At 44.7% G+C, this 24698-nt stretch overlaps 1 protein-coding gene across 1 annotated transcript in view; it reads right to left on the reverse strand.

Moving 5' to 3' along the window:
- Wdfy2 (WD repeat and FYVE domain containing 2) overlaps positions 1 to 24698 on the reverse strand; it is a 135668-nt gene that overhangs the window by 13240 nt on the left and 97730 nt on the right. Inside the window, exons 5-7 of the mRNA XM_038310175.1 lie at positions 23242 to 23392; positions 16405 to 16517; positions 7640 to 7766 (exon numbers count right to left, since the gene is read on the reverse strand). Of these exons, the coding sequence (XP_038166103.1) occupies positions 7640 to 7766; positions 16405 to 16517; positions 23242 to 23392 (391 nt within the window). The remainder of the gene's footprint in view (positions 1 to 7639; positions 7767 to 16404; positions 16518 to 23241; positions 23393 to 24698) is intronic.

Here is a 24698-nt window from a genome sequence, read left to right on the forward strand (position 1 = left end):
CCAGACTCAGCAGCATGGTTGATTCTGACTTTCCACACTGAATCACTACTCAGAAAAAAATATAATCTTCAAGTTGATTTATGTCAAAACTCTCAAGAGACTTCCCAGAGAGGTTCTGTGATGTGTTTACCTAATTATATTTTATCACTAAAAATTGGGAGTCAAATATCAGAATAAGAACCTGAATGGTCACAGAAGTGGTTGAGAGGCCATCAGTGACCTCCTATCTCTTCTGCTCCTCCCTCCAAAAGCCTGAAATCCTTTCTAAGCCCTGCCTTACTACTTCCTGTCTCTCTATCTGTCCTCACTCCTCCAAAACCTCTATGGTTAATTGGCTAGCTCTGTCCTCTGATTCAAAGCAAACATTATTGTCAGAATGCAATCAAAATATCACACTACAGTCCTGGAAACCATAAATATCTGGTCCTTCTCCTTAAAATGTGATGCTATGTACAACTGCATCACATTTTACTACACACAACTGCATTGCATGTGTTACTATTATTTATAGAACCAAGGTCTGGGCTGAGACTAGTAGCAGAATGCTACTGGTATGGGTGAGGCTCTACGTTAAAATCTAGCATCACAAAAGGCAAAACAAAATAGATCCAGGCATAGTACCTCATACTGGTAATCCCAGCACTGAGAGGTTACGGCAGGACAATGGCCATGAATTTGTGGCTGGGATGGGCTACACCAAGTTCCAAGGCAATCTAAGCTATCTTGTAAGGCCCTGTGAATTCTGTAACTCTCTACAGGCTACAGATATTTTTTTGTATTACTCTGTTGTTTGTCTGAAGGTCAAGTCAGACTTCCAAAAAGGATGGCTTCAGTTCTTCAAGAGAAAGATCACACCCATCAGTATATGAAAACACTGACATTGTGAAGAACAGCAGCTCCCTGGTCACAGGCTACTGAGTGTCATCACATTGATTAGACAGTGTTTAAACTGTGCAGTGGACTAATTAGGATTCCCTTAAATTATGGGAACTCACTTTGTTCTGGGGACAGATGGCACCATAACAGGCACCACTAAACCAGGATCCAGCAGAACAAGAATTACAGCTCACTCATAGAACAAAATAACCACAAATTGGGGATGTGTTGTCTAGAATCCCATTGATGTTTTAATGTTCTATTTTCTGGATATATAATGATGTCTTTCCTCTTCCGTTAAACCATGTCTAACTTACAATCTAGTAAATTCTGCTTTTATAATCTAAATCAAAACATTTAAAACCAGTCAGTCTCACACTGTCCACAACTCAAAGCTGTTAAAAGACTTCCCTTAATTTTCAGGATAATACAGCTATTCAATGGGTTCTACAACAATCAATCCACAGGGAATGGGGAGATGGATCAATCCAGAAAGCACTTACCACACAAACATGAGGACCTGAGTTCAGGTCCCAGCACCCACATAAAAAGCTAAGTATGCTTCCTAGTGCTATGGAAGCAGAGACAGGAGGATTTCCAGGACTCTGGCCAGTCAGCCTAGCTGAATCAGTGAGTTCTAGGTTCAGTGAGAGACCTTGTTTTAAGAAAGTAAGCTAAGGTTGAGCAGTGGTGATGTATGCCTTTAATCCCAGCACCCAGAAAGTAGAAACAGGTAGATCTCTGTGAGCTCAAGGCCAGCCTGGTCTACAGAGTAAGTACCAGGACAGGCTCCAAAAGCTACAGAGAAACCCTGTCTCAAAAAACCAAAAAAAAAAAAAAACCAAAAAAAAAAAAAAAAAAAGGTAAGAAGCAATTAATCCCAGCACCCAAGAGGAAGGTGGATCTCTGTGAGTTCAAGGCCAGACTAATCTACAGAGCAAGTTCCAGGATAGCCAGGGCTGTTATACAGAGACACCTGGGGATGACACCAAATACCAACCTTTTGTCTCCATATACATTTCCTTCCCCCCATGAACATGATGCACACACCCACATCCACCCATACACACATAATGTAAATAGCCCAACAAACCAACTGCACAACCAAGCCTCTTTTATATTTGAGAACGAAGCTCATTGAATCAAAATTGCCTTGTCATTTTAAGAATTTATGAAGCCAAGGTTTACAAAACTCTCATAGGAAATCTGGTCAGGACCATACAGTATGAAGACATGTAGTTGACCAGGAACTGGGATGCTGGACACCAGGGATTTACCAATGAAGGTGCCTGAGGTGAGGAGTTTTCCAGGATGGGCAGTGTAGCAGGTCCTTCTGTTTGTGTATTGCTTTCATTGGTTGAATAAAGACACTGCCTTGGCCTTTTGATAGGGCAGCACTTAGGTGGGCGGAGTAGATAGAACAGAATGCTGGGAAGAAGGGAAGTGTGGCAGATGCCATGGAGCCAGCTGCTAGGTCAGACATGTTGAATCTTTCCCGGTAAGCCACGACCTCATGGTGACATACATATTATTAGAAATGGGTTGAATCAAGATGTGGGAATTGGCCAATAAGAGGCTAGAGCTTATGGGCCAAGCAGTAATTTAATTAATACAATTTCGGTGTGGTTTTTTTTTGGGGGGGGCGTTTAAGCTAGCCGGGTGGTGGGACGCAGCCCACACCTCCGTACTACAGATGGGTTTCCTAGCTTTGGCAAAGCAAGGGGCAGCAGCTCAGAGAAAAAAAAAAACCAAAAAATAAAAATAAAAAATAAACCCACCTAACAAGTTTGTAAGAATGGACAGGCTGTAGTTAGCATTTTGAGTATGAACAGACGCTGTGTGGATCTAGGTAGGCGGAGCAAGCCTAAGAAGGAATGCATGTTCACTGGCACTCATTTCAGAAACAGAAATAATTAGGCCATACTATATGGGACTGGTCTTTCTTTCTTGTGATCGAAAGTCACCCTTCACAACCAGGAGCTGTGGCCACACCTGTGATCCCAGCACCGGAGGGACGGATGTAAGAACATTCCAAATGTAAGATTGGCCTGGCCTACACAGCAAGACTTTCTAAGAATAGCAAATAAAAACAACTGAAAACATGCAAACAAGCCAAATCTTTGTGAGCCACATAAATTATTATGGTCACAGAGTTGTGAAGATGAGCTGTCAAGTAGACCGACAAGCTCGAGATGGGCGATGAGATGAGGTGTGTGTGTCAGCTGTGCGCTCACACACTTTTCTGGGCTATTCATTCTACAGGGGCTGTATTAATATACATTTGACTGCTGTTTTACAACCCTGTGTTATACAAAAAGGGCAGTACCAAAACCTTGTCCAGTGAAGACACCACTATCACCAGTCCCCACCCAAGCCATGACAAAGCCAGTTGTGTATGCACATACAAACTAACGTCAGCACTCTGTGGTACATAGCTGTGGGAAGGGTGCGCACATGCATGTGGAGGGCAGAGGTCAACCTTGGCTATCACGGCTAAGAAGTCTTCCACCTTTTGTTGCTGTTTGTTTAAGGCTGCGCTGACTGGCTGGGCAGCACTGCCCATCCACCTCTCCCTGCTCCACCAGCACTGTGTTCACAAGAACACATCAGCACGCCCAGCTCCTCATAAGGGTCCTAGTGCCCAAACTCAAGCCTCAAATTTGTGTGGTCAGCACTTTACTGACTCAGCATTTCCCCAGCCCCCACATAAGTATTTTCTACTGCTTATGTATGGATTTTCCTCTGGACTAGTTGTAACATCAAAGTACTTCTCTTATTAACTAACAACTAATGTAAAATAACTCACATTCATTCATTTAAAAGTTACGATTTTTAAAAGCATGGAGCACCCCCATTCTGATATTCAAGAGGGGGAATCTATCCTCTGTTCAGCTGAAAAGATCTGAAACTGATTGAACACATAGACACTCCTCCATCAAACTACATTTCATTTGTTAAGGCAATGGTTCCCAACCTTCCTAATACTGTGACCCTTTAATACGGTTCTTCATATTATGGTGACTCCAAATCATAAAATTATTTTGTTGTTACTGCATAAAGGCAATTTTGCTACTGTTATGAGTTGCAATGTAAATATTTGATATGCAAGATATTTGATATATGACCTCTGTGAAAGGGTCATTTAACCCCCAAAGGGATCTTGACCCACTGGTTGAGAACCACTGTGTTAAGGCACCCTGAGACACAGGCCAATGATCCTGCAGCCCCAAAGGTCGTTCAGAAGGAGCGCTCCACTGTTCTCAGCTGGTGGCAGCACTCAGCGGCTAATGTGTTACGAGGCTCCAGAACTGTTTGTCTTCCAGCACAGGAGCATGGAGCACAGCGATGAACGCTAGACTTTGAGCTTTATAATAATCTTCTTAGGGATTTCTTGATTTAGGGATTGGAAATTCAACGACCTCCCAGTTAAAAACTAGGGGAGGAATGCAAAGACACCTCTTATCCTCATGTCTCCTCTGCTTCCACTGCAGCGCTTATCCTAGGAGGCGCTTCAAAGCTGACGATCATTTCGTGGATGAGGCCCTTCACATACACACGATGTGTTCTGATGAGTACATGGAAACCCTGCTTTCTCGAGCATGGAGATCCGCCTCCTGTAAACACTACTCAGAGGGACCACCTCGTGCTTCTCAGCAGTGCTAGAGGAAACATGCCCTACCAGGCCCAGCTATGTAACCTGACTGCAGTACACAGTGAAAATATAGGGTTGGCAAAATTCATAAGGAATGAGAAGGTGGTGACAGCAGCACATGAGAACAGAGTGGGGCCATCAAAGCCTGAGGCCTTCTGGAACATCACCTCTTTAAAATACTCCCCCAACTCTCTGTTATGTGTATGTGGCACCTGCATGTCTGTGCGCTACCTATGTGCTTGGTGCTGGCAAAGGCCAGAAGAGGCATCAGACGTGGAAATAAAGTTACAGATGGCTTGGGCCGCCAAGGGGGTGCTGGAAACTGAACCCTGGGTCCCCCAGAAGAGCAGCTGGTGCTCCTGATCTCAGCCTGAATGCTAACTGATTAAACTAGTCCTGCTGCCAGGGGGTGATGGTGCACACCCTTAAACCCAGTATTTGGGAGGCAGAGGCAGGTGGGTCTCTAGGAGCTCTAGGCTGTCTATAAAGCAAATTCCAGAACAGCTAGAGCTGTTAAACAGAGAAATCATCTCAAAAAACAAAAACAGATGACAAAAGAAACAAACCAACCACAGACCTGTCTTCTATGACAGAGTTCTACCCTCCATGAAAGCTCTACCACATATTTTTAGCTTATTACATGTTTAATGAAATAACTGGAAATAAGAGACTACCCCGTCTCCTAATGCTCCCTAACTCTGCAGGGAGAGGCTGCCCCAGGGAAATAAGAGACTACCCCGTCTCCTAGTGCTCCCTAACTCTGCAGGGAGAGGCTGCCCCAGGGAAATAAGAGACTACCCCGTCTCCTAGTGCTCCCTAACTCTGCAGGGAGAGGCTGCCTCAGGGAAATAAGAGACTATCCCTTCTCTTAGTGCTCCCTAACACTGCAGGGAGAGGCTGCCCCAGGGACTTTAAAGGAAGCTATTGTGCATGTTGACCTCACTGGCTCCTCAATAAAGAGGGCAAGTTGAGAACTCTTCTGTTTTCATAGCCTTGGGTACAATTTACTTGCTGTAAGGGCATAAGCTCAAACACTTCCCATCATATTTATTTACTGATAGGCCATTTCTTTACCAAAGAGTTTATTTACTTTTTTTTTTTTTTTCTTTTTTCGGTTTTTCGAGACAGGGTTTCTCTGCAGCTTTTTTAGAGCCTGTCCTGGAACTAGCTCTTGTAGACCAGGGTGGCCTCGAACTCACAGAGATCCGCCTGCCTCTGCCTCCCGAGTGCTTTTACTTTTTTTTTTTGAAGGATCTCATGTAGCCCAGGCTGGCTGAGGATGGCCCTGAACTCCTCCCACGGGCTGGGATTACTGGTAAATCCCACCATATCTCACCACACTGAACTCCCAAAGGGCTGAGGGTGCTCATAAGGGGAATCTTACATATGGTGAGATAAGCAGGAACGAAAGTAAGAGTTAGGATGTTGGAAAGGGGAAGAACATGAGTGTGTGTACCTAAGAATCCTAGCTGTGATCAGCCTCACGGGCTCTCCTGCTCAAGTCTGCCCTGGGTCCCAACACACAAGGGCAACACAAGCTCTCCACCGCTTGAAATCAAAGTGCATTAAGTCACCCAGAAGTTTTAGGTGTAAGAAAACACGACTAGAGAAAATACAGTCATGAGGCTGGTCAGGGAACAATAGGAATTATTCTAAGAATAAGAAAAGATCTACTCGGATTGGTATTTTTTAAAAAATCTAATAAATTAAAAAGAAAAGAAAGATTTAAAGCAAAAGGTGCCAGAAGGTGTGGCAGCACTACCTATAACCTCAGCATTCAAGAGCTGGAGGCAGGGGGACTTCCAAGAATTTGGGGACAGTCTGAGTTACATAATGAATACCATTATAGTTAGAGGTACATAGCAAAACCCTGTCTCAAACAACAAACCAAAAGGTGGCACTGCTGCATAAGATAAGGTGAGCATGGCACCTCACACCTCCGGTTTGTGTCCGCAGTATCTGTAAAACTAACGGCTGACACTTGAGAATCTTAACTGCCTCCCAAACCGGAGCCTGGTCCTTTGCCTTTCCCTGCACAGAGCTAGCCTGGAACATGACTGCGTTCCACCTGCCACGGGGGATGAAAACACCAAAAATGCCCGAAATGCAGATAACATCACGGCAGAGTATATTTTCTTAGTTTTCTTCCCGTGGACATGAAAACTCTTCAATGTCATCAATCACTTGCTCTGTGTTGGCGAGTCTGTCTTAACGATGGGGACAGGTTTTTGAAAACAGTGTGACGTGTTAGGTGACTCCATCACTGAGTGTACAGACCCGGAGGGACAGCCCAGGTTTACACTTTGGCTACACAGGACACAAACCTGTACAGTGCTGTGGGTTTAACGCAGTCACACATCAGACAGGATCAAAGGCAGGACTATGCCTGAGATTTTGGCAGCCCCGCTACAACCTTACAGGACCAATGCTTAGAGGCTGGTGAGAAGTGGGAGCACAAAGATGAATGGCTGGAGAGACCCATGCCAGCTCCCCAGTCCCTAAAGTCAATTGTGTCCCTCATTTACATCAACTCTGACTGCTAGGCATCCTGAGGAAAGGAAGGAAAACTAGAATTGTGGAGAGAGGAAAAACAAAAGCAGTCTTGCGTCTAAGCAGAAAAGAAACAACAGGTCACCAGAGCTCATCAGTTGCCACATGCTGGCCAGCGTCACCTCACAGCTGTAGTGTCCAGCTGGGCTTGCGGGTCAGGAGAAGACAGAGTAGCCACTAGTCTACCCAAGCACACAGGAGCCAGGACAAACTGGAATCAAGTATGATAGGCGATCAGTTCTGTCCTCTGTAAGCTGCCAGGACGCCTGAATTGTACAGAGGTTTTACAGGCTTCTTGACTTGTATTTAACAATGCTCTATCTTACTCTCAAATATTCACTTATATTCTTTGTGACTTTAATTTTTGCTTTTAATTTATTCGCAGTCATCATTTTACTGTATGCACTCAGACGCACTGGGGTCTCGGTGGCAAGGAGCAGCCTTTGTAGACGCAGAGTCAGACAGGCGGTTACTGTGTTCCTGCCATGCACTTTCTGGTGTGAAGGCCCCCCAGCATCCTGCCATGAAAGACTCCATGGGAGCACCAGCCCACAGCCTTACTTGTGTCCTTGGAGCTCGATGGCCGTCCCTTTTCTCCCGCCGATGTCCCACATGATGACGGAGTGATCGGAACTGCCTGAGAATAGCACACGCTGGACCGGGTCCCAGCAGAGTGCTGTCACCCCTCCTGAGAGAACAGACACAGCCAGGTGTTAGTCACAGAGCAATATCCTTGCCACAAAATGGGATCTTGACGGGATCAGGACCCACACAGTCTCTGACTTAAGTATTTGTTAAATGAGTGGGTACATAAGCCCCAGAAAAGAAAAACTGCTCCCAAAATCAAAAACTCAGTCTTTAAGCAGCCACATCCATTGTAATATATCATAAAATCAACTACTATAAACAACAGAAGGCAATCCACTGGTGTGATTCTAAGGGAAATATCGCATTATTTAGAAGTAGTAGCTATTACCTGCTCCTCACCCTGACAATAATAAATGAGAAAAAAATGAGAATTAAAATGCTAAATTAGATCTCTTCCTTTCTTGACACATAATAACTGTACATGTTTGTGGGGTTCAATGTGACGTTTTAATTTAGTTATACATCAACTAACAAGCAAACCAAAAGAGTAATTAGTATATTCAACTCATCACACATTCATAGGTGGGAGTATTCAAGATCCTTCCCAGCTATTTTGAGAGATGCAATACCATTCTCCTAGTAACAGCTACCTGCTGTGCAACAGAGCATCAGAGTTTACTCTTTCTGACTGCAATTTGTACGCACTGACCAACTGGGGACCACTGACCTAGCCACTACTTCTATGAGGCCAACTTCCTAAAATCCCATGGGAGATCATGTGGCACTTATTCCTGTGTTCAGTTTACTTCATTTAACATAATGTCCTCTAGTCCATCCAACATGGTTAACAAATTTCATCCATTTTTATGGCATGACAGTATTCCGTCACATGTGTAGGCATATAACATTTCCTTTATCCATTCATAATACATTAGGCTGTCTGTTCCCATTCCTCAGTTATGTGAGGAATTCTACAATAATGGGAGCATCTATATCTGGTACACTGACTCCATTTTCTTTGAATATAACCTTAGTACCTGGATCATGTGGGATTTTATTTTTTGTTCATTTGTTTTGAGACAGGATGTTACTGCATATCCTAGCCTGGCCTCAATCTTTTGATGCTCCCCCTGGCGTTGTCTCCTGAGTTCTAAGATTATAGGCATGTATCACCATGCCTGGATGTAAGTTTAGCTTTTAATTGTCTGAAGACCCTCCATAACACTTTCTATAAAGGCTGAAATAACTTACAGTTCTCCCACCAGTGTGCAGCACCGTGTCCCACAGCTTTGCTCCACGTGCTACTGTGTATCAACACCGTTTGCCCTAGCTAGGGTTCTGCTGCTGTGATACAACATCAGGACCATGGCCTGCAGCAACATGGGAAGGGAGCGATTCTATCATCTTCCTCTCTGTCCTCAGTCCATCACTAAGGGAAGTCAGGACAGGAACTCAAGCAGAGCAGGAACCTGGAAGCAGACCCTAAAGTGGAGACCTTGGAGGAGCGCTGCTTAGAGCATGCAAGGCTGCCAGCCCAGGGCGGCATTGCCCACAGTGAGCTGGGACCTCCCACATTAATCATCAGTCAAGAAAAGGCACCACTGGCTTGCCCACAGGCCAGTCTGGTGTGGGCATTTGCGCAGCTTCTCTTTCAGAATGACTCAGGCTTTTGTGAGGCTGACAGGAAACTAGCCAGCATGTCACTGTACCTGCCGAGAGGCTTGATTTCTCTGACGATGAGTGATACCGAGCATTTCCCTTATAACTGCTGGCTATTTGTATGTGTTTATCTGAGAATACTGTGATGTGCTTTTATATTTGGATATTAGGTATAATTAAGGACAATATCAGAGGTAGAAATTGTTTCTTTCGGAACTTGAGTTTACAAATCCTTTATAAACCAATTATACCCTAAGTGTTAGTATCCTTGTCCTACTTAGCTTTAATTGTCAACTTGACACAGTCTAGAGTCATCTGAGAGGAGATGCCTCAACTGAAGACTGTCTAGATTGAACTGGCCTGTGGGCATGTCTGTGGAGGACATGTCTTGCTTAATGCAGGGTACCCAGCCCATGGTGGGTGACAACATCTCTAGGCAGGTGGTTCTGAGAAGTACACAACAGCTGGCTGAGCATAACCAGTAAGCAAGCCAGCAAGCAGCATTACTTCAGTTTTGGATTCATGCTTGGGTTCCTGCTCTGACTTCCAACACTTGCCTCTCTGAAGTCAGGATGGTGTATCATGGCAACGGAAAGGGAAGCAGACCAACGCTCACCTGTGAAGTGAGGAAGGCGGTACCCTACAACTGCTCAGTACCTACTGGCTGAGAACTGACTGGATCAATTAGATGGACTAAGACAGTGGTTCTCAGTCTATAGATCAACAACCCTTTCACAGGGATTGCCAAAGACCACCAGAAATCACAGATATTTACCTGTCATAACAATAGTCATAACAGGAACAGAATTACAGTATGAAGTAACAACAAAACAACTTTATGGCTAGGGTCACAACAAGATGAGGAACTGTATGAAAGGGTCGCAGCGTTAGGAAGGCTGAGAGCCACTCCAATGGCCTAAGCTGCAGGTGCTGTAGTGTATGGCTACACAATACATGACACAGTTTCTCCTCCAGCAGTCCCCTCAAATTCTTTGAATACTGAGAATAGAAACAAATTTTCTATGTAAAATGAACACATAGCCAACAAATACCAAGGGATGTCAAAGATGCTCATTTCTTTAAATATTATTGAAAAATATTCTAAGAATATTAAGTAGCTTATATTTATTGGAACCTAACATTTTAGAAATGATTTGGAGGCTTTTAGGGAGGTTTCTCTCCTAACTGTCGCAGCAGAGTCCTTAAGGAACACATGGGCCCCTTGCTCCCACTGCTATGGATTTGCTAGTCAGCCTCTTCCTCTCCCTGCTCTGCATTCTGCTTGCATACACTCCTCTTTACAACGAGCCTCACTTCCCCTAGCAACATGTGGTTAACCAGACCCTCACCCTCACCCACTCCACTTTCCCCCAACAGCAGCCAAGCACAGCACCAGAACAGAATGTGGGGCAGATGAATGAAAATTTGAAACCTTTTTTTCTCCAGTGCGTGCTAAGCCTTACCTAAACCCCATGTCCTTATAGGCGACCCCCCTGCCCTCATTACTCACAGATGTCTTCCCCCAGAGTGGCTATCATGTCACAGACAAGAGGCCCTGGGAGGCTAGAGCTGTGGCTTGTTTACTGGTGTCTCTGCTGGGTTTGCAGCAGGCATTCCATCTGCACAGGCAGATGAGCCAGCGCTGAGGGATGAGGAATAGGAATGAATGCTCTCGGCCTTCCCCCTGGCAGATGAAGCAGGGCCGAAACACCTCTTTCCTGGGTAAGCAGTGTGGCTGATGAGATGCTCGGAAATGGGAAGTGGCCTGCTTCACAAGTGAAGCCATTTGCTACCCACTCAGGGAAACAGATAAAGCAAGGTGACAGAAGCGACTTCTCCTATAAACTGCACAATGGGTAGCTTGGCTTTTTAAAGCACCACATCAGATTTAAACAACTGTGGGCACCGTGAGAAAGAACGGTAGGAAAAGATCCACCAACTCAGAGACTTGACGGATGATGGGCTCTGTTATCAAGTTAGGTCGCTACAGAAATACTTCCCTGAGCTATGGTACACTTAAAATAGACAAAGTGGCCAGGGATGCCGTCAGTGAGAGAGCAGCTGCCTAGCATGCAAAACAAAAGCTACCACAGGAGTTGAAATGGTAAGGCCTGCGTTACAGATACTTTATGAATGTAATCGTTACTGGTGGCGTAAAACCCTACAGCATATATACAAACTGGGTTATTTTTACTTATTGGATTTTCCTCAGCTCTTAACTGAATATCATAAATTTACAGATATAAGCATTTCAATAAAAACTATTTACAATTCTTGGACTATTTTTCAACTTCTAAAATTTATGTGTATGAGTATTTTTGTGTATATTCATGTGGGTGCCTGTGAAGGCCACAAGGGGGAGTCAGATTCCCGGAGGTGGGGTAACAGGGGTGCTGGGAACCAACTCCAGTCGTCTACAAGAGCAGCACACACCCCTAACTGCTGTGTAGACATCTCTCTGGCCTCTCTTTATTATTGTTTTTTAAACAGCAAGAACTTGGTTGTTCATACTGGCCTCTAACTCTGGCTAGGTGAGTCCCCTGCCTTAGCCTCCTAGGTAGCTGTGTAACTCCATCCGTTTGCTCCACATTTTTTATTGTTACATAAACAAGAGTGTCAAATGTGGAACTGGGTCAGAGTCTAAATGTTTTTAGAAATTTAATACCTACTACCAAAATGCTTATGAACTATTTTTTTAAATGATTAATTTTTGAGGCATGTACAAAAGCCTTGCAAAAGTGAACTCAAGAGATAGAAACTGCTGGGTCTGCCTTTGCCAAAGTGTGATGAGTAACTTGCTCAGAGTCTGGCATCACACCCTCAACAGTAAGTTAGGTAGGCTAATAATGGATCTGGCTTTGGTCTTTGTTTGGCCCTTAATAAAAACCCCTTTCTAGAACTTGGGACTACAAGGTACAGACGAGGCCTCCTACATAGGAATGGCTGAATACTGTGAACTGTGCCTTCGATGTAGCTGAGCAAGCTGTGTTGCAGCCAATTGGTGCAGCTCCTCTCTGCCAGAAGTTAAAGCGTCTCTCCATTACTACATTTGCCCTCATGTGAGCTAGTAACCTTCCTGAGCCATGCCATCTGCCTCAGAGGTACTTCATGATACTTCATGATAAATGAGAGAACACTTTATGAGAAAGATGAAGACCCGACACCTAAGTAACCATTTATATTGAAGCAGGCATGTGGAAAACACAAGACAGAGTCGTACCAGTCAACAATGCAGAGGGCAGAAACACCTTTGCAGTAACAAATGACCTATGTACCCCTTAAATAACAACCTAAAGTAGAAGCTTTCTAAGTTCTATCAGCAAACAAGCGATGGAAGTTTCTATCCAGCCATGCTAAGCTCTGTCCTGCCAGCATCTCACGCCCATCTGCTTTTCCTTTTGCTGGGCATTCTCCCCCTCCCGCTCCCTCTCCCCACCTGCAAACGCTCCTTGCTCCTTTTCTCGCTCCTATTCTGTCTCTGCCACTGCTACCACTGGTCCAGCAGGAAGTGGCATAACTGGTTGGATCCAGGAGGCAGCTGTTTCAGTCCCAGCCCTTGGCGGGCACCAAGTAATTTTCCTGTCTACTTCATGTATGAAACAATGTGTGAATGGTGTGGTCACACGGATGTATTCTGTTTTAAATGTATGTTCTACACATCCTCTATGTCTCTCTTATTATTTGTATCTGTTTAAAATTTCCATTGCGACTCTGAAAATGTGGGTTTCTCTGTGCAATATGTGACCTCCGCCACCTTGACTAAGGGCAAGGAGGGCAGGTCGGACAATCTCACTGCCATCTTGACTAAAGGCAGGGCATCTTTACTGAGGTATCCCTTGCCTTGTCTCACGGTTTACTTAAGTTTTTGTCTCTAAATTCCTCTGTTACATGTGTGTTTTACACAGTGGCATGCTTTTGGCAGGGTCCACCAGAGCATCCACTTCACCTAACTCCTGTTTAATGTGTGTGTGTGTGTGTGTGTGTGTGTGTGTGTGTGTGTGCATGTATGTGACTTCTGAGTTAACTTTATGTGTGAACATAAGTTAGCTTTAACTCTGTGTATATATGTGTATGAAACTTAAATTCAACTCTGTTTTTACCTGTACTATCATGAATGATAACAATCTTCAACTTCCTACATTGTACCCTGAACCTATCCACTCCTCCCCTTGCTCCCCATCAGCACCCCATTTTAAGAGACAGTTTCTGGAGTTAGGGAGATGGCTTCACAGTTAATATTGCATGCTGTTTTCACAGAAGATCAGAATGTTACAACTCTAGCTCCAGGGGATCAGATGCCTGTTTCTTGGCTTCATATTCATTAATGGTTTCTCAAGGATGCCAAAGGAAGTCGGGCAGGGGGGCGGTGTGTGTGTGTGTGTGTGTGTGTGTGTGTGTGAGAGAGAGAGAGAGAGAGAGAGAGAGAGAGAGAGAGAGAGAGAGAGAGAGAGAGCGCCGTAGGGATCTGAAGGGACTGTGGCTTTCGTTCTGGCCTCTCCTTCAGGCAGTAGGTGCAGCCTTGGAGGGGTGAGCAGCAGTGTCAGTGCTCTGAGCACAGACTCTTGGGTCTCTGCGCTCACCGCTCTCACCGTGCTAGCATTCTCCTAGACGTCCTGGACGACCTCTTGCTCTCCCTGAAGAATTCAACACTCACACATTCCCTAGAATTTCAGGTCAAGCAGCAGCTTCCCTGAATGCCCCCTCTTCCAAGTTAGCTACTTGTGCTCTACTTCAGAAGTCCCTGGGGCTTCTTTTCCGGGCCTCTTGTCACCAGGCACCATTACAGCAGAGCTTGGCTCTCACTGGGATCTGAGGACAACAACTGTGTTTCTCTTTCTGACTGAGTATCCACTGAGACCAACACAAAGGCTTAGGAGAAGGGGATTCTGAGAACGGCCAGAGGCAGAAGGCAGAGGAGAAAGGCTAGGTCACAGGTGTGAAAGGAGAGCAGCAATTGCAGGGAGGGACAGCCACCATGAAAAATGCTACACAACAAGGTCTTCAACACATCCCAGAAGACCCTGGGTCACCTCAGGGAGAGAAAGTCAAATGAGAGAACAGAGGCAAACCAGATGTTTGCCTCTAGGCTGGAAGGTAAATAGAAGGTGAGGCCTTGGACCCTGGAGCCACCAGGGGAATGGCATTCTTCTAAGAACTAGCTGCTACAGTCCACAGGGAAACAAGCCCTTTCCAAATGGAAAAGTAAAAACAAAACAAAACAAAAAAACCCTTAAAAACAACAAAAAAGGATGAATCTCAGAAGTAGAGTGAAAACCATCCAATTGCAAATGGAGAAGTACTTAAAGATCCACTTTTGTGACACACTAGGAGAAATCACAGAAAGAACTGAGGGTGATGGGGAAGGGGCTGCCATCTAAGGGGAGAGGCTGCAGCTTCATAAGATGAAGTGTTCTCTGATGGATGTGGTGATGGTAGCACATTAACAGCAAGTACTTAACTCCACCAAACAAGATTAGTTAAAATTGCAGATTCTATGTTCTGTAAGTCTTGGAATTTAAGAACAGAATTAGAAGAGTAATGGGAACAGCTACAGGAAGAATATGGGGTTGAGAGGGATCGGTTTGTTTCTTGAACAGAGAAGCAAGAAATTTAAGTGTGATAATAAAAGGAGAGGAGCTGTTGCCCAAGGAGAGTCTATTTTGGTGTAAGGATCCTAAGAATTAGCCTGGGTCTGCAGGAAGGCTGGCTCCCATACAGAAGTGAGAAGAGACAAAGTCTGTTTAGGTATGCTCAGAGTATGGAATTGGTAAGAACTAAACCATTTAAAAGCTATGACAGCTTTTGAAGGAGGTGGCTGGAGAAGGATAGGAAAAAGAAAAGGTGGTTATGAGACTGGCATGGGGAGTGACTGAGCACAGCGAGAGGGAAAGCAGGCCAGCCTGGGCGGGACCCAGCTGGGAAATCACGCCCTTACAATGGTGTCGGTGGTCTAAATCTCAAGTGTGACCTGAAGATGGGGCTCCTGGTTCGCACAAGCAAAGAATGTAGATTATTCTTATTATCAAGATTACCTTGGAGGGATGCTATTAACTGAAGACATGGGCACTAGGAAGCACGTGGCAAAGGAAGGATGTACTGGAGCCTAGACACACAGGTCAGATCTATGGAGCTGGACCTACAGGCAGTTGGGAGACACCCCATGTGGGAGCTGGGAATTGAATTCGGGTCCTTTGAAAGAGCAGCAGGCACTCTAAACTGCTGAGCCATCTCTCTGGCCCTCTTACCACCCCGCCTCTGCAAATCCCTTATGACTAAATGGACATCATATAAATAACACCCTTTCCCATTTACCTTTATTTATCTATGACATCCAGATGGAGTGTTATCTCTATACTAGAGCATGGGTTAGTTATTTACAAAAAAGGAACATACACACACGTGCACACACACACACACACACACACACACACACTCACACACACACCAAAACCCACTAGCAACCATAAAACCAGGCAGTGGCACATTTCCTCAAAATGAATATTTTCTGGAGCCAATGACATTCCAAAAATAAAATAAAATGGCAGTATTCATTACTGTCATTGATTCAAGTCTTTCCAGGGCTACGAATGATTATTGTTTATCTTGCAGAGATGATCCTGAGCACACTAGTGATGTAAGGGAGGACCTTGTTATAACAAGGACCCGACAGGAAAGACGAATCTGTACCCTCTTATGTAGTCTCGCTTCTTCTCTTTTCCTCTGTCGGGATGTGGGAATCCTCTTGCACAGTCTTCTTACTTCAAGCATGACAAGGATAAGTGTCCTGATAGTCTCCTGGGTTTTAAACCATTGTCCCATGTCTCAAGTACCCCTTCAACACATGCCAGAACTGGCTTTCTCCACAGCAACACAAAAGCCAGCTCTTAAGAGTGGTTTTTCTCCCATCTGAAGGATGGAGAGAATGTTTCGGTGTTATCTCTTACTGAGCCATTTTACAATCAGCTAAACAGACCTGTGTCCTCTGTAGTTATACCCAAGCCCAGGTTGTTCTCTGCCACCTCCAAACAGGGAGCACCAGAATAAGCTGCAGGTGATGGAAGCCTTTGCTCAGATCTTACCTGTGTGCCCTCTGAAGGACGTTAGTAGTGTGCAGTTTTCTTGTTCCAGTTTGAGGATGGTGACTTGGCCCGAGTGATCACCAATAAACACATGACGGGTTTCAACATCAAATCTATCATGTAATCGTTAAGGATTGTAAAGCGGGAATTTATGAGAGTAAGAAAATAAAACATCTACAGTAGTTTAACAAGGAATGTGCAGGGCCATACTAGCAGAACTTGAAGATAGGACATGGGAGACATGAAAAGGGACTTAAGAAAATGAAGGACATACAATATTGCTAGACAGTCAGACACAACATGCCTGAGCTGTCACTTATCATATTAATTTACACATCTAATATAACCACAATAAAAATATCAACATGTTCTCTGGAGCTCGATATGTTCTTTCCAAATTCCACACAGAAAAATAAACAGAAGCAAGAAGATACAATAATACTTTGAAAATCGAAACAGCATGCAATAGGAGGCCGTGTCTACCAGATATTAAAATATGCTATGAAGGTTTTTTTTGGTGTTGTTGTTGTTTAGGGAGGGATGGTAAAATGCGCTCTAATGAAAACACCTTCTCAGCACGTTTAAGCTTCAAGGCCTTTGTGTTCTAACTTGCAGCTGCTGTAATGTCGGGGCTGCCTCCTGCTCTTCAGGCATTAGGTGCTGATGGCTGCCAACTCCTCCGTGTGCTGGGCACCTTCTCTGCTGAGGTCCTTGCGGCAGCTGACCAGTCACTGCTTGGCCATCTTCAATTATGCATCCCTGAAGGGAGTCAGGAGTGGGACTTACACTTTTTCTGATGCAAGCACGTATATTTGGGCGAGGTGAACCCTCACCATATTTTTCAGGATCTGCAAATGAAAGTGAAACACTTCATCTAGATTTTTTTTTTTTTTTTTTTTTTTTTTTTTGGTTTTTCGAGACAGGGTTTCCCTGTAGTTTCTAGAGCCCGTCCTGGAATTAGCTCTTGTAGACCAGGTTGGCCTCGAACTCAGAGATCCGCCTGCCTCTGCCTCCTGAGTGCTGGGATTAAAGGCGTGCCCCACCACCGCCCGGCTGGATTTTTTTATTGTTCTGATTTTTTAAATTTTCACTTATATTTTTTTCATATAATATATTTTGGTCATGCTTCGCCCTTATTGCTGTGGCAAATCAGTGAGGAATGTACCGATGAGATGCTATGACCTGATCATGGTATGGCGTCTGCCTGGGAGGGCTGCTGACCTACTGAGTGCAAAGTCCCTGCCTTTTAGTTTGGTGGTTGATCTCTTTAAAGGAAGTGTCTGCTAAATGTCTGGCCTACAAAATTTCTTTAAAGTGTGAGAGTATTGACAGAGAGACGAATGATCTAGAGTAGGAGGTCTACAATCAGATACTCAAGACACAGAAACCTAGGATTCATTCATTTTACTTTGTTTTCAATGTGGAGGATTTTTATCTTCTAATTTTATGTATTTTTTATTATTTTAGCATGTGTATGTACACACGCGCGCGCACACACACACACACACACACACACACACACACACACACGCACCTGTGGAGGCCAGAGAAGTCATCAGATCAGTAGGAGGTGTAGCTTCTAGCATCGGTGAGCCCTCCCCTCGGCAGCTGGTGCTAAGATCTGAACTCCAGTCCACACGGATGAATGGCAAGCTCTCTTAACTGATGAACCATTTCTCCACAACTGCAGACTCCAGAAAGCAGCCATTTAACATAAGCCCTGCTGTTTGTGTGGTCCCAACAGAGCAGGCCACTCTTACTGGTTACTGACGGGAATCCCTAACAGCCCAAGTCCCTGAGACACTTGTCTAGCAAAGCCGACCTGCAGAGATACAGAGACAGCACAGCAAACTGAAACAAAGATAAACCCCAGGTCGCTCTTGTCAGTCCTATCACAGCGACAGGAGACGAATCTAAGACAGCCAGAGAGCTCCCACCACGGAACACAGTGCCTTTGGTGTTGCAGAATACTAACTAAAGGAACTTTAGGGCAATCACATTCCTCTGTAGGACAGCACGATGGTGGACACATTTGTTCAGATCCATACACCACACAATGTGCAACAGCAAAAGTGAACCCTGAAGAAAGCTAGCGATTCTGGGTGAGAAGGACGTACTACGCTAGTTATTTGTCTCATCCCATTTGGTTTTTTTGTTGTTGTTGTTTGTTTGTTTGTTTTGTTTTTTGATTTTTTGTTTCCTGAGACAGGTTTTCTATGTGTAGCTCTGGAGCCTGTCCTGGAACTCACTTTGTAGGCCAGGCTAGTCTCGAACTCACAAAGATCCGCCTGCCTCTGCCTCCTGAGTGCCGGGATTAAAGGTGTGTGCCACTATGCCAGGAGTCTCATCTCACTTGCAACAAAATTATCTGACCAAAGCAACTTTGGTTTTTACTGTGTTTACTGTGACTCCCAGGTCCAGGGGATATAGTCCACAATGGCAGGAAAAGTCCCAGTGTGACAGGCGCAGGGGCAGCTGATCACACTGCCTGCAGTTAGTAGGCAGACAGCGAGGATGTGCACAGTTCACTTTCTCCTCTCCATTCAGTGTGTATGTTTGTGTGGGGCTGCTGCCCATGAAATGGCACCACTCACATTTAGGGCATGTCTTCTCATGGCAATTAACCTACTCTAGAATCCTTCGCAAGAATGGTGTTGTGTACGCACTCTGAGATCTCTGAGCAAATCTCCCAATGACAGAGATGCTGTAAAGGAGGTGAAACATTCCACCCTGCAGGGACGTTTCATGTTTAATGCCCTAGGAAGTGAAGATTCTGGGAGAACCTGGAAGACTGGATTCCCAGTCCCTCCCTCCCCAGCATAGAGAAGCTGTACGGACAGCAGAGCGCCACTTCCAGAGCAGCTGTGTGGCAACACAATGGACACGGCTGTGTCCAGAGACGTCCAGGGCATCTGAACTGCCCAGAAGAAACGGAAACTAGCTAGGCCACTGAAGAGCAGCAGCGACTAGTGAGGCACCTGGAGGAGGCTCATCCCAAGCTGCCTGAGATCGCCTCCAGCAGCTGAGCTGCCTGCAGGTTGTGCTGTGTGGTCCAGGTTTCCAACTTTCATGAAACGTCATCTGGCTGGAATGGATTTTTGGTACGCAGCTGAGTAATTTCTGCACCTGTAAATAATCCCTGGCCCAATAAAACTCACTGGTTCACCAAGATGAACTCTGGAGCATCCTTACTTTGGTTTCGTCTTTTGCCCCTACCTGGGGTGAAGAGACAAATGTTCACATCTCCTCAGGCAGAGTGCCACATAACTCATGATTACAGCTGTTTCCATGGCGATTTTAAAGCCCACAAGTTGATGAAAGTTGCACGTGCCAACATAGGTTTATGATTGTAACTCATAGGAAGAACTGGAAAACTCAGTATTTAATTGTTTTCTGTGAATCTAAAACTGCTATAAAATATCCTAGAAAAATAAAAATAAACTATGAAATAAGATGGAGGAGAGTCGGGAACGTAGCTCAATGGTAGTGTGTGTTTATCATTTGTGAAACCCTGGGTTTGGTCATCAGCAACACATACAGACATAGAGACACAGATACAAATACACACACACTCCAGTATATGACTCTTACTAGCCAAAGATGGGAAGTATTTTATATGTCCAATATTTTGATATTTTTAAATGACATTTATTAAAATATGTTAAATATATTCTTTTAAAATCTAAACAACAACAACAACAACAAAAACCCTAAGAATTTCTAGTATTACAAGCAAAAAAGAAAAAACTTCTCTGAAGGATGGCAGGATACTAACTCTCTACCTAACTAGCAGTTAAGGAAAAAGAGTTAGTCAGATGTGGTGGTATAGCCTGTAGCCCCAAATACTCAGGAGGCTGAGGCAGGGGGATGGAGATTTGGAGCAGCCTGAACTATACGGTGAGTTCCAAAACAGTGTGGGCTGTCTATCAAGACCTGTCTCAAACAAACACTCAAGCACAAAATGACAATTAAAATGACAAGAATGATGAGTTCCTTTCTTCTACAAAAACTTCCTACAAGGGTAAATATACAGCACTAGTTAGTAAGGAAACTCAGACACTTCCAAATAGCACACGCGGGAAAAAGAGGATAGGACTAGAAAATGGCCACTTTGCACCTTCATGAGGAAAATGACTCAGCTAAAGTTTGGCCACTAAACAGAACCTTAACAGAAACGCTGGTGGGGGCTGGGAGCTAAGTCACTAATTTTCCTGGGACAAGAGGAGGGCAACAACCCCAATTTCTAAACCACTGCAGTCCCTGGAGTTGTGAGTTGTGCTCAGATTGAATGGAAGATGACGACCCAGTTTTCGGGGCTCCTGATGGGAAGCACAGGGTGAAGCAACAGAACCATCACCATGAGGAAGTACAAAAGGCTAAGCATACACAGAATCGGGGGGGGGGGGGGGGGGCAGGTAGATGAACAAAGTACGTGATGTCAATGGAAGTGGAGGAGTCAGTTTAGAATGAGGACTATCTAGAAAGCAAATTCAGAAGCTTCCAGAGACAGGGGGAAGCTGTTCCAGAGGAGGAATCAGAACACTTGACAATGTCTAGACAAGGTATAGTGTCCACATCCAATTTCAAACAAATCTATTACAAAAAGTGACTTGCAAAGCAAGCACCATAAGCTGAGAATAAAAGATTTAGAACTATGAGGGATTATTAATTTCCCGAAGCAACTCTATCTTTATGATTATAAACAAATATTTAGCTTTAGAGGTTCATAATGAAATATATTTAGATAAAATAACATTAGGGTCTAGAATTTGCTTCAGAATTTGTGACAAAAGGGGGCCGAAGTATCAACAGTGGATGTGAATTATGGATAAGTGTCATTAAAATATTTCTGGGGCAGTGGTGGGTGGTACTGCAAAGAAACTCAGGAGCAAGGGCTGGCACTGTGGCTTGAAAACAGGAGCTGTTAAGATGAATTTGGTGGGGCATGCACTTTCTGGAAGGGGTTGTCCAAACTCTCTCTCTCTCTCTCTCCTCTCTCTCTCTCTCCCCTCTCTCTCTCTCTCTCTCCCTCCCTCCGTCCCTCCCTCCGTCCCTCCCTCCCTCCCTCCCTCCCTCCCTCCCTCCCTCCCTCCGTCCCTCCCTCTCTCCCTCCCTCTCTCTCTCCTCTCTCTCTCTCTCTCTCTCTCTCTCTCTCTCTCTCTCTCTCTCTCTCTCTCTCTCTTTCTCTCTCTCTCTCTCACACACACACACACATGGGCTTCTGATAACCAGTAACATGATTCTCTGGAAAACAGTCACAAAATGAAGGTGACTTTTGGAACTAGTGGTTATAATCTTTAACAAATGTTGATATGGTCAAGGCAAGTTGAATTTCAATTTTTGTTTTTCATTTTCAAATAGTTTGAAAAGTTATCTTCTTGGGGGCATATGTGTGCTCAACCTGCCTGGTTTGGCTAAGTAAGACACAGATAAATGGTAGATGCACCATTACATGGCCAGTGGATGTTGCCAGCACCAGAACAAGCCACAGGATGCTATCAGTTCTGATGTCCAAGAGCGAAGGGGACAAGGCAGAAGTCCATGGCAGAATACCTCAGAAACAGTGGTCCCCTTCTTACTCACTGACAGTGTGGCACCTTCTAGGCTTCGGCTGGCTCATCTGATGCCTGAGGTCATTGCCTGCATGTACGTGTTGTGCTGCCCTGTCAAGGACAAGCTCCCTCTCCTGTTAACTTTGTCCCTGGTCTTGATCACTCTCCCCATTTACAACCTTCCACCAAGATGGTCCCTCATCTTGCCCTTCTAGTGAGGGAATAATGGCAGCACTAGCCTCTGTGTACTCATAAACACACCCACTGCCACGCAGGCGCAAAGAGATGACAGCAAACTGCTGTATTATTGACAACTGGCTAGACACTTTGTAAGCACAGAGATAAAACCCCAAAGCAGGTCCCCTGCTCCTGCATCTGTGAATGGTGTTGATTTCCGAGTCCTACTCACTAGTCAGAATTGTAGGATCTACCTTTTATACCAGAGAACTTTCTTCCTTGCTGTGGGAGAAACACGTCACACACCAATTGATGCTAGGCATGTCAGAGCCCAGCCAGCAAGAACTGAGGCTTCTCTGGTATTAGTAGGTACCCACCCCAAGTACACAGACTGACAACTTGGGAGAAAGAACATCACACTATGGATTCAGAGAGTTTCATGCCTGAAACAAAGTTTGCAGGATACCATCTAGAAGGCAGCTAGTTCACTGGTCCCTGGCATGGCAGTCTGTCAAGAAATATTTAAAATTTAATTTCTTATTATTAGTGTGTTCCACAGTGTGTATGTGGACTAAGAGAACAACTTCTGGTAACTGATTGTTTCCTTCCAGCATAAATTCTGGAGACTGAACTCAGGTTCCAAACATGTGCAGCAAGCACTTCTACCTGCTAAGCAATCCCAATGGCCCCCAAAATATTCCTAAATGAACAGAAATCTCATGGTCTACTCTCTAAGCACCAATGGGGTATTTATAATCTTAGGGGGGGGTTCCTATTAAGGAAATAACATGTTTATTAAAACCAAATGTATTTTGTTGATGGTTATAGCCCCGTGGACCACAGTCCTGACAGCTGAGGACCACACTTTGGACTGTGTACTGTCTGGGTGTCAGAACTTGGTCATAGCAGTCAGCAGGCCTGTTACTTCAATGATGTTGCCCCACTTCACCCCATTTATGTGGGAAAACCCCCAATACCTTGTACCTTAAGAAGGTCTCTGAGCATCTTTTTCACACAAGGAAAAACAGTAAATAAAAAATAGAAAACCATGCACATACCCCAAATTTCTATGCATCAAAGAGAAAGGGATTTGCTCAGCAAAGGATACTGCAGGCCCGAGGCCACAGCACTGGTGCGGTAACACCCCAGGCGCTGCCCACTCTCAGAGCAGTGCCAGGCGAACTGCTTGTCCTGCCCAGTGCTCAGCACCCACTCCAGCTCCAGAACAAACAGGACCATCGTCACTCTGCTCTGATGTGCTGAAAAAAATCAAAAGATGAGAAAATGATAAAGAAAGCATCTTGAAGAAAATGGGAAAATGCAGCCCACTGTTAGATCCTTTCCCCACCTCAGAAGAGGCTAAAGGACAAAGCCACCAGGGACAGGACAAAACAACAGCTTTTCTTGGACACTTGTTTTGTTTATCTTTTCTTTTTTAAAATGATCTATCGCTTCACATCCTTGCTGTGTCCATCCAAGAATTACTTCCTCAGAGAACTCCCTACTCCAAAGCTTGGCCAAGCATACTAGGGATATTGGATCGGTGTGACCACAAGACACATTAAGAAAGACAAGACGTTTACAACACAGTCACTGGTCAGTTTATGTGCACTTCCCCCAAAGGAAAGGTATATGATTTTGTTGGTGGTGGTGAAATCTGATTTTTAAACTCCTAACAAAATTTCTGACAGTTTCCTGACAGAACCCAAAAGCTTGGAGAATAATTACAAAAAAGGGATGGCGGCTGTTCGAAGGAGAATACCCCCCAATAGTTTCATCTATTTGAATGCTTGCTCTTCAGTTGGTGGAAATGTTAGGGAAGGATTCAGAGATGTGGCCTTGTTGGAGGAGGTGTGTCATTGGGGATAGGTTTTGATGTTTCCAAAGACTCAGGCCATTCCCAGTGTGGAATCTCTCTCTTTCCTGCTTGTGGATCAGTAGGTGATCTCTCAGGCTGTTACTGCCTCCTTGTCTCTGCTTTGCCACCAGGGACTTTCCCTCTCGAACTATATGCCCCAATAAATGCCTTCTTTTATAAGTTGACTTGGTCATGGTGTTTCGCCACAACAACAGAAAAAAAAAGTAACTACAATAAGAATGAAATACCTGTTTTGCAGAACTCAGTACATGAGAGAAAGAGGGAAAATTCCCATGGTTATATATAACAGCAACCCTATCAGAAGAATTTTTGCATCACACAACTTCAGGGTGAGAAGAGACTGCTCATATCTTTTAGCCATCTCTCTGTTGCTCACCTGGGCAAAAAGGTGCAGTGAAGCTCAGTGGTTTGGCTAAGGTCTCATGGTTCTCAGTTACTTAATAAGCCCAGGCAGGAAGAGTGAGTTCTGCTTTCTTGCCATGTGATGCCAGGCAATGGAACACAGGTAAAAGAATGAACAAAGACACACTCTGCAGCTTGGCTAGTGGTCTGGTGGGCCAGGAACATACTCTTGAGTATGGTAAGGTGTAGATTTTCCACCTTGATTACCAAGCAGCGTCAGACAGTGTGGGTGGCTGTCTGCAGCCCACTGCAGCAAAACCATCTGCCAACTTCAGGGTGTTTAG

This window comes from Arvicola amphibius, chromosome 13 (genome assembly GCF_903992535.2).
Source record: "Arvicola amphibius chromosome 13, mArvAmp1.2, whole genome shotgun sequence".
Taxonomy (NCBI): Eukaryota; Metazoa; Chordata; class Mammalia; order Rodentia; family Cricetidae; genus Arvicola; species Arvicola amphibius.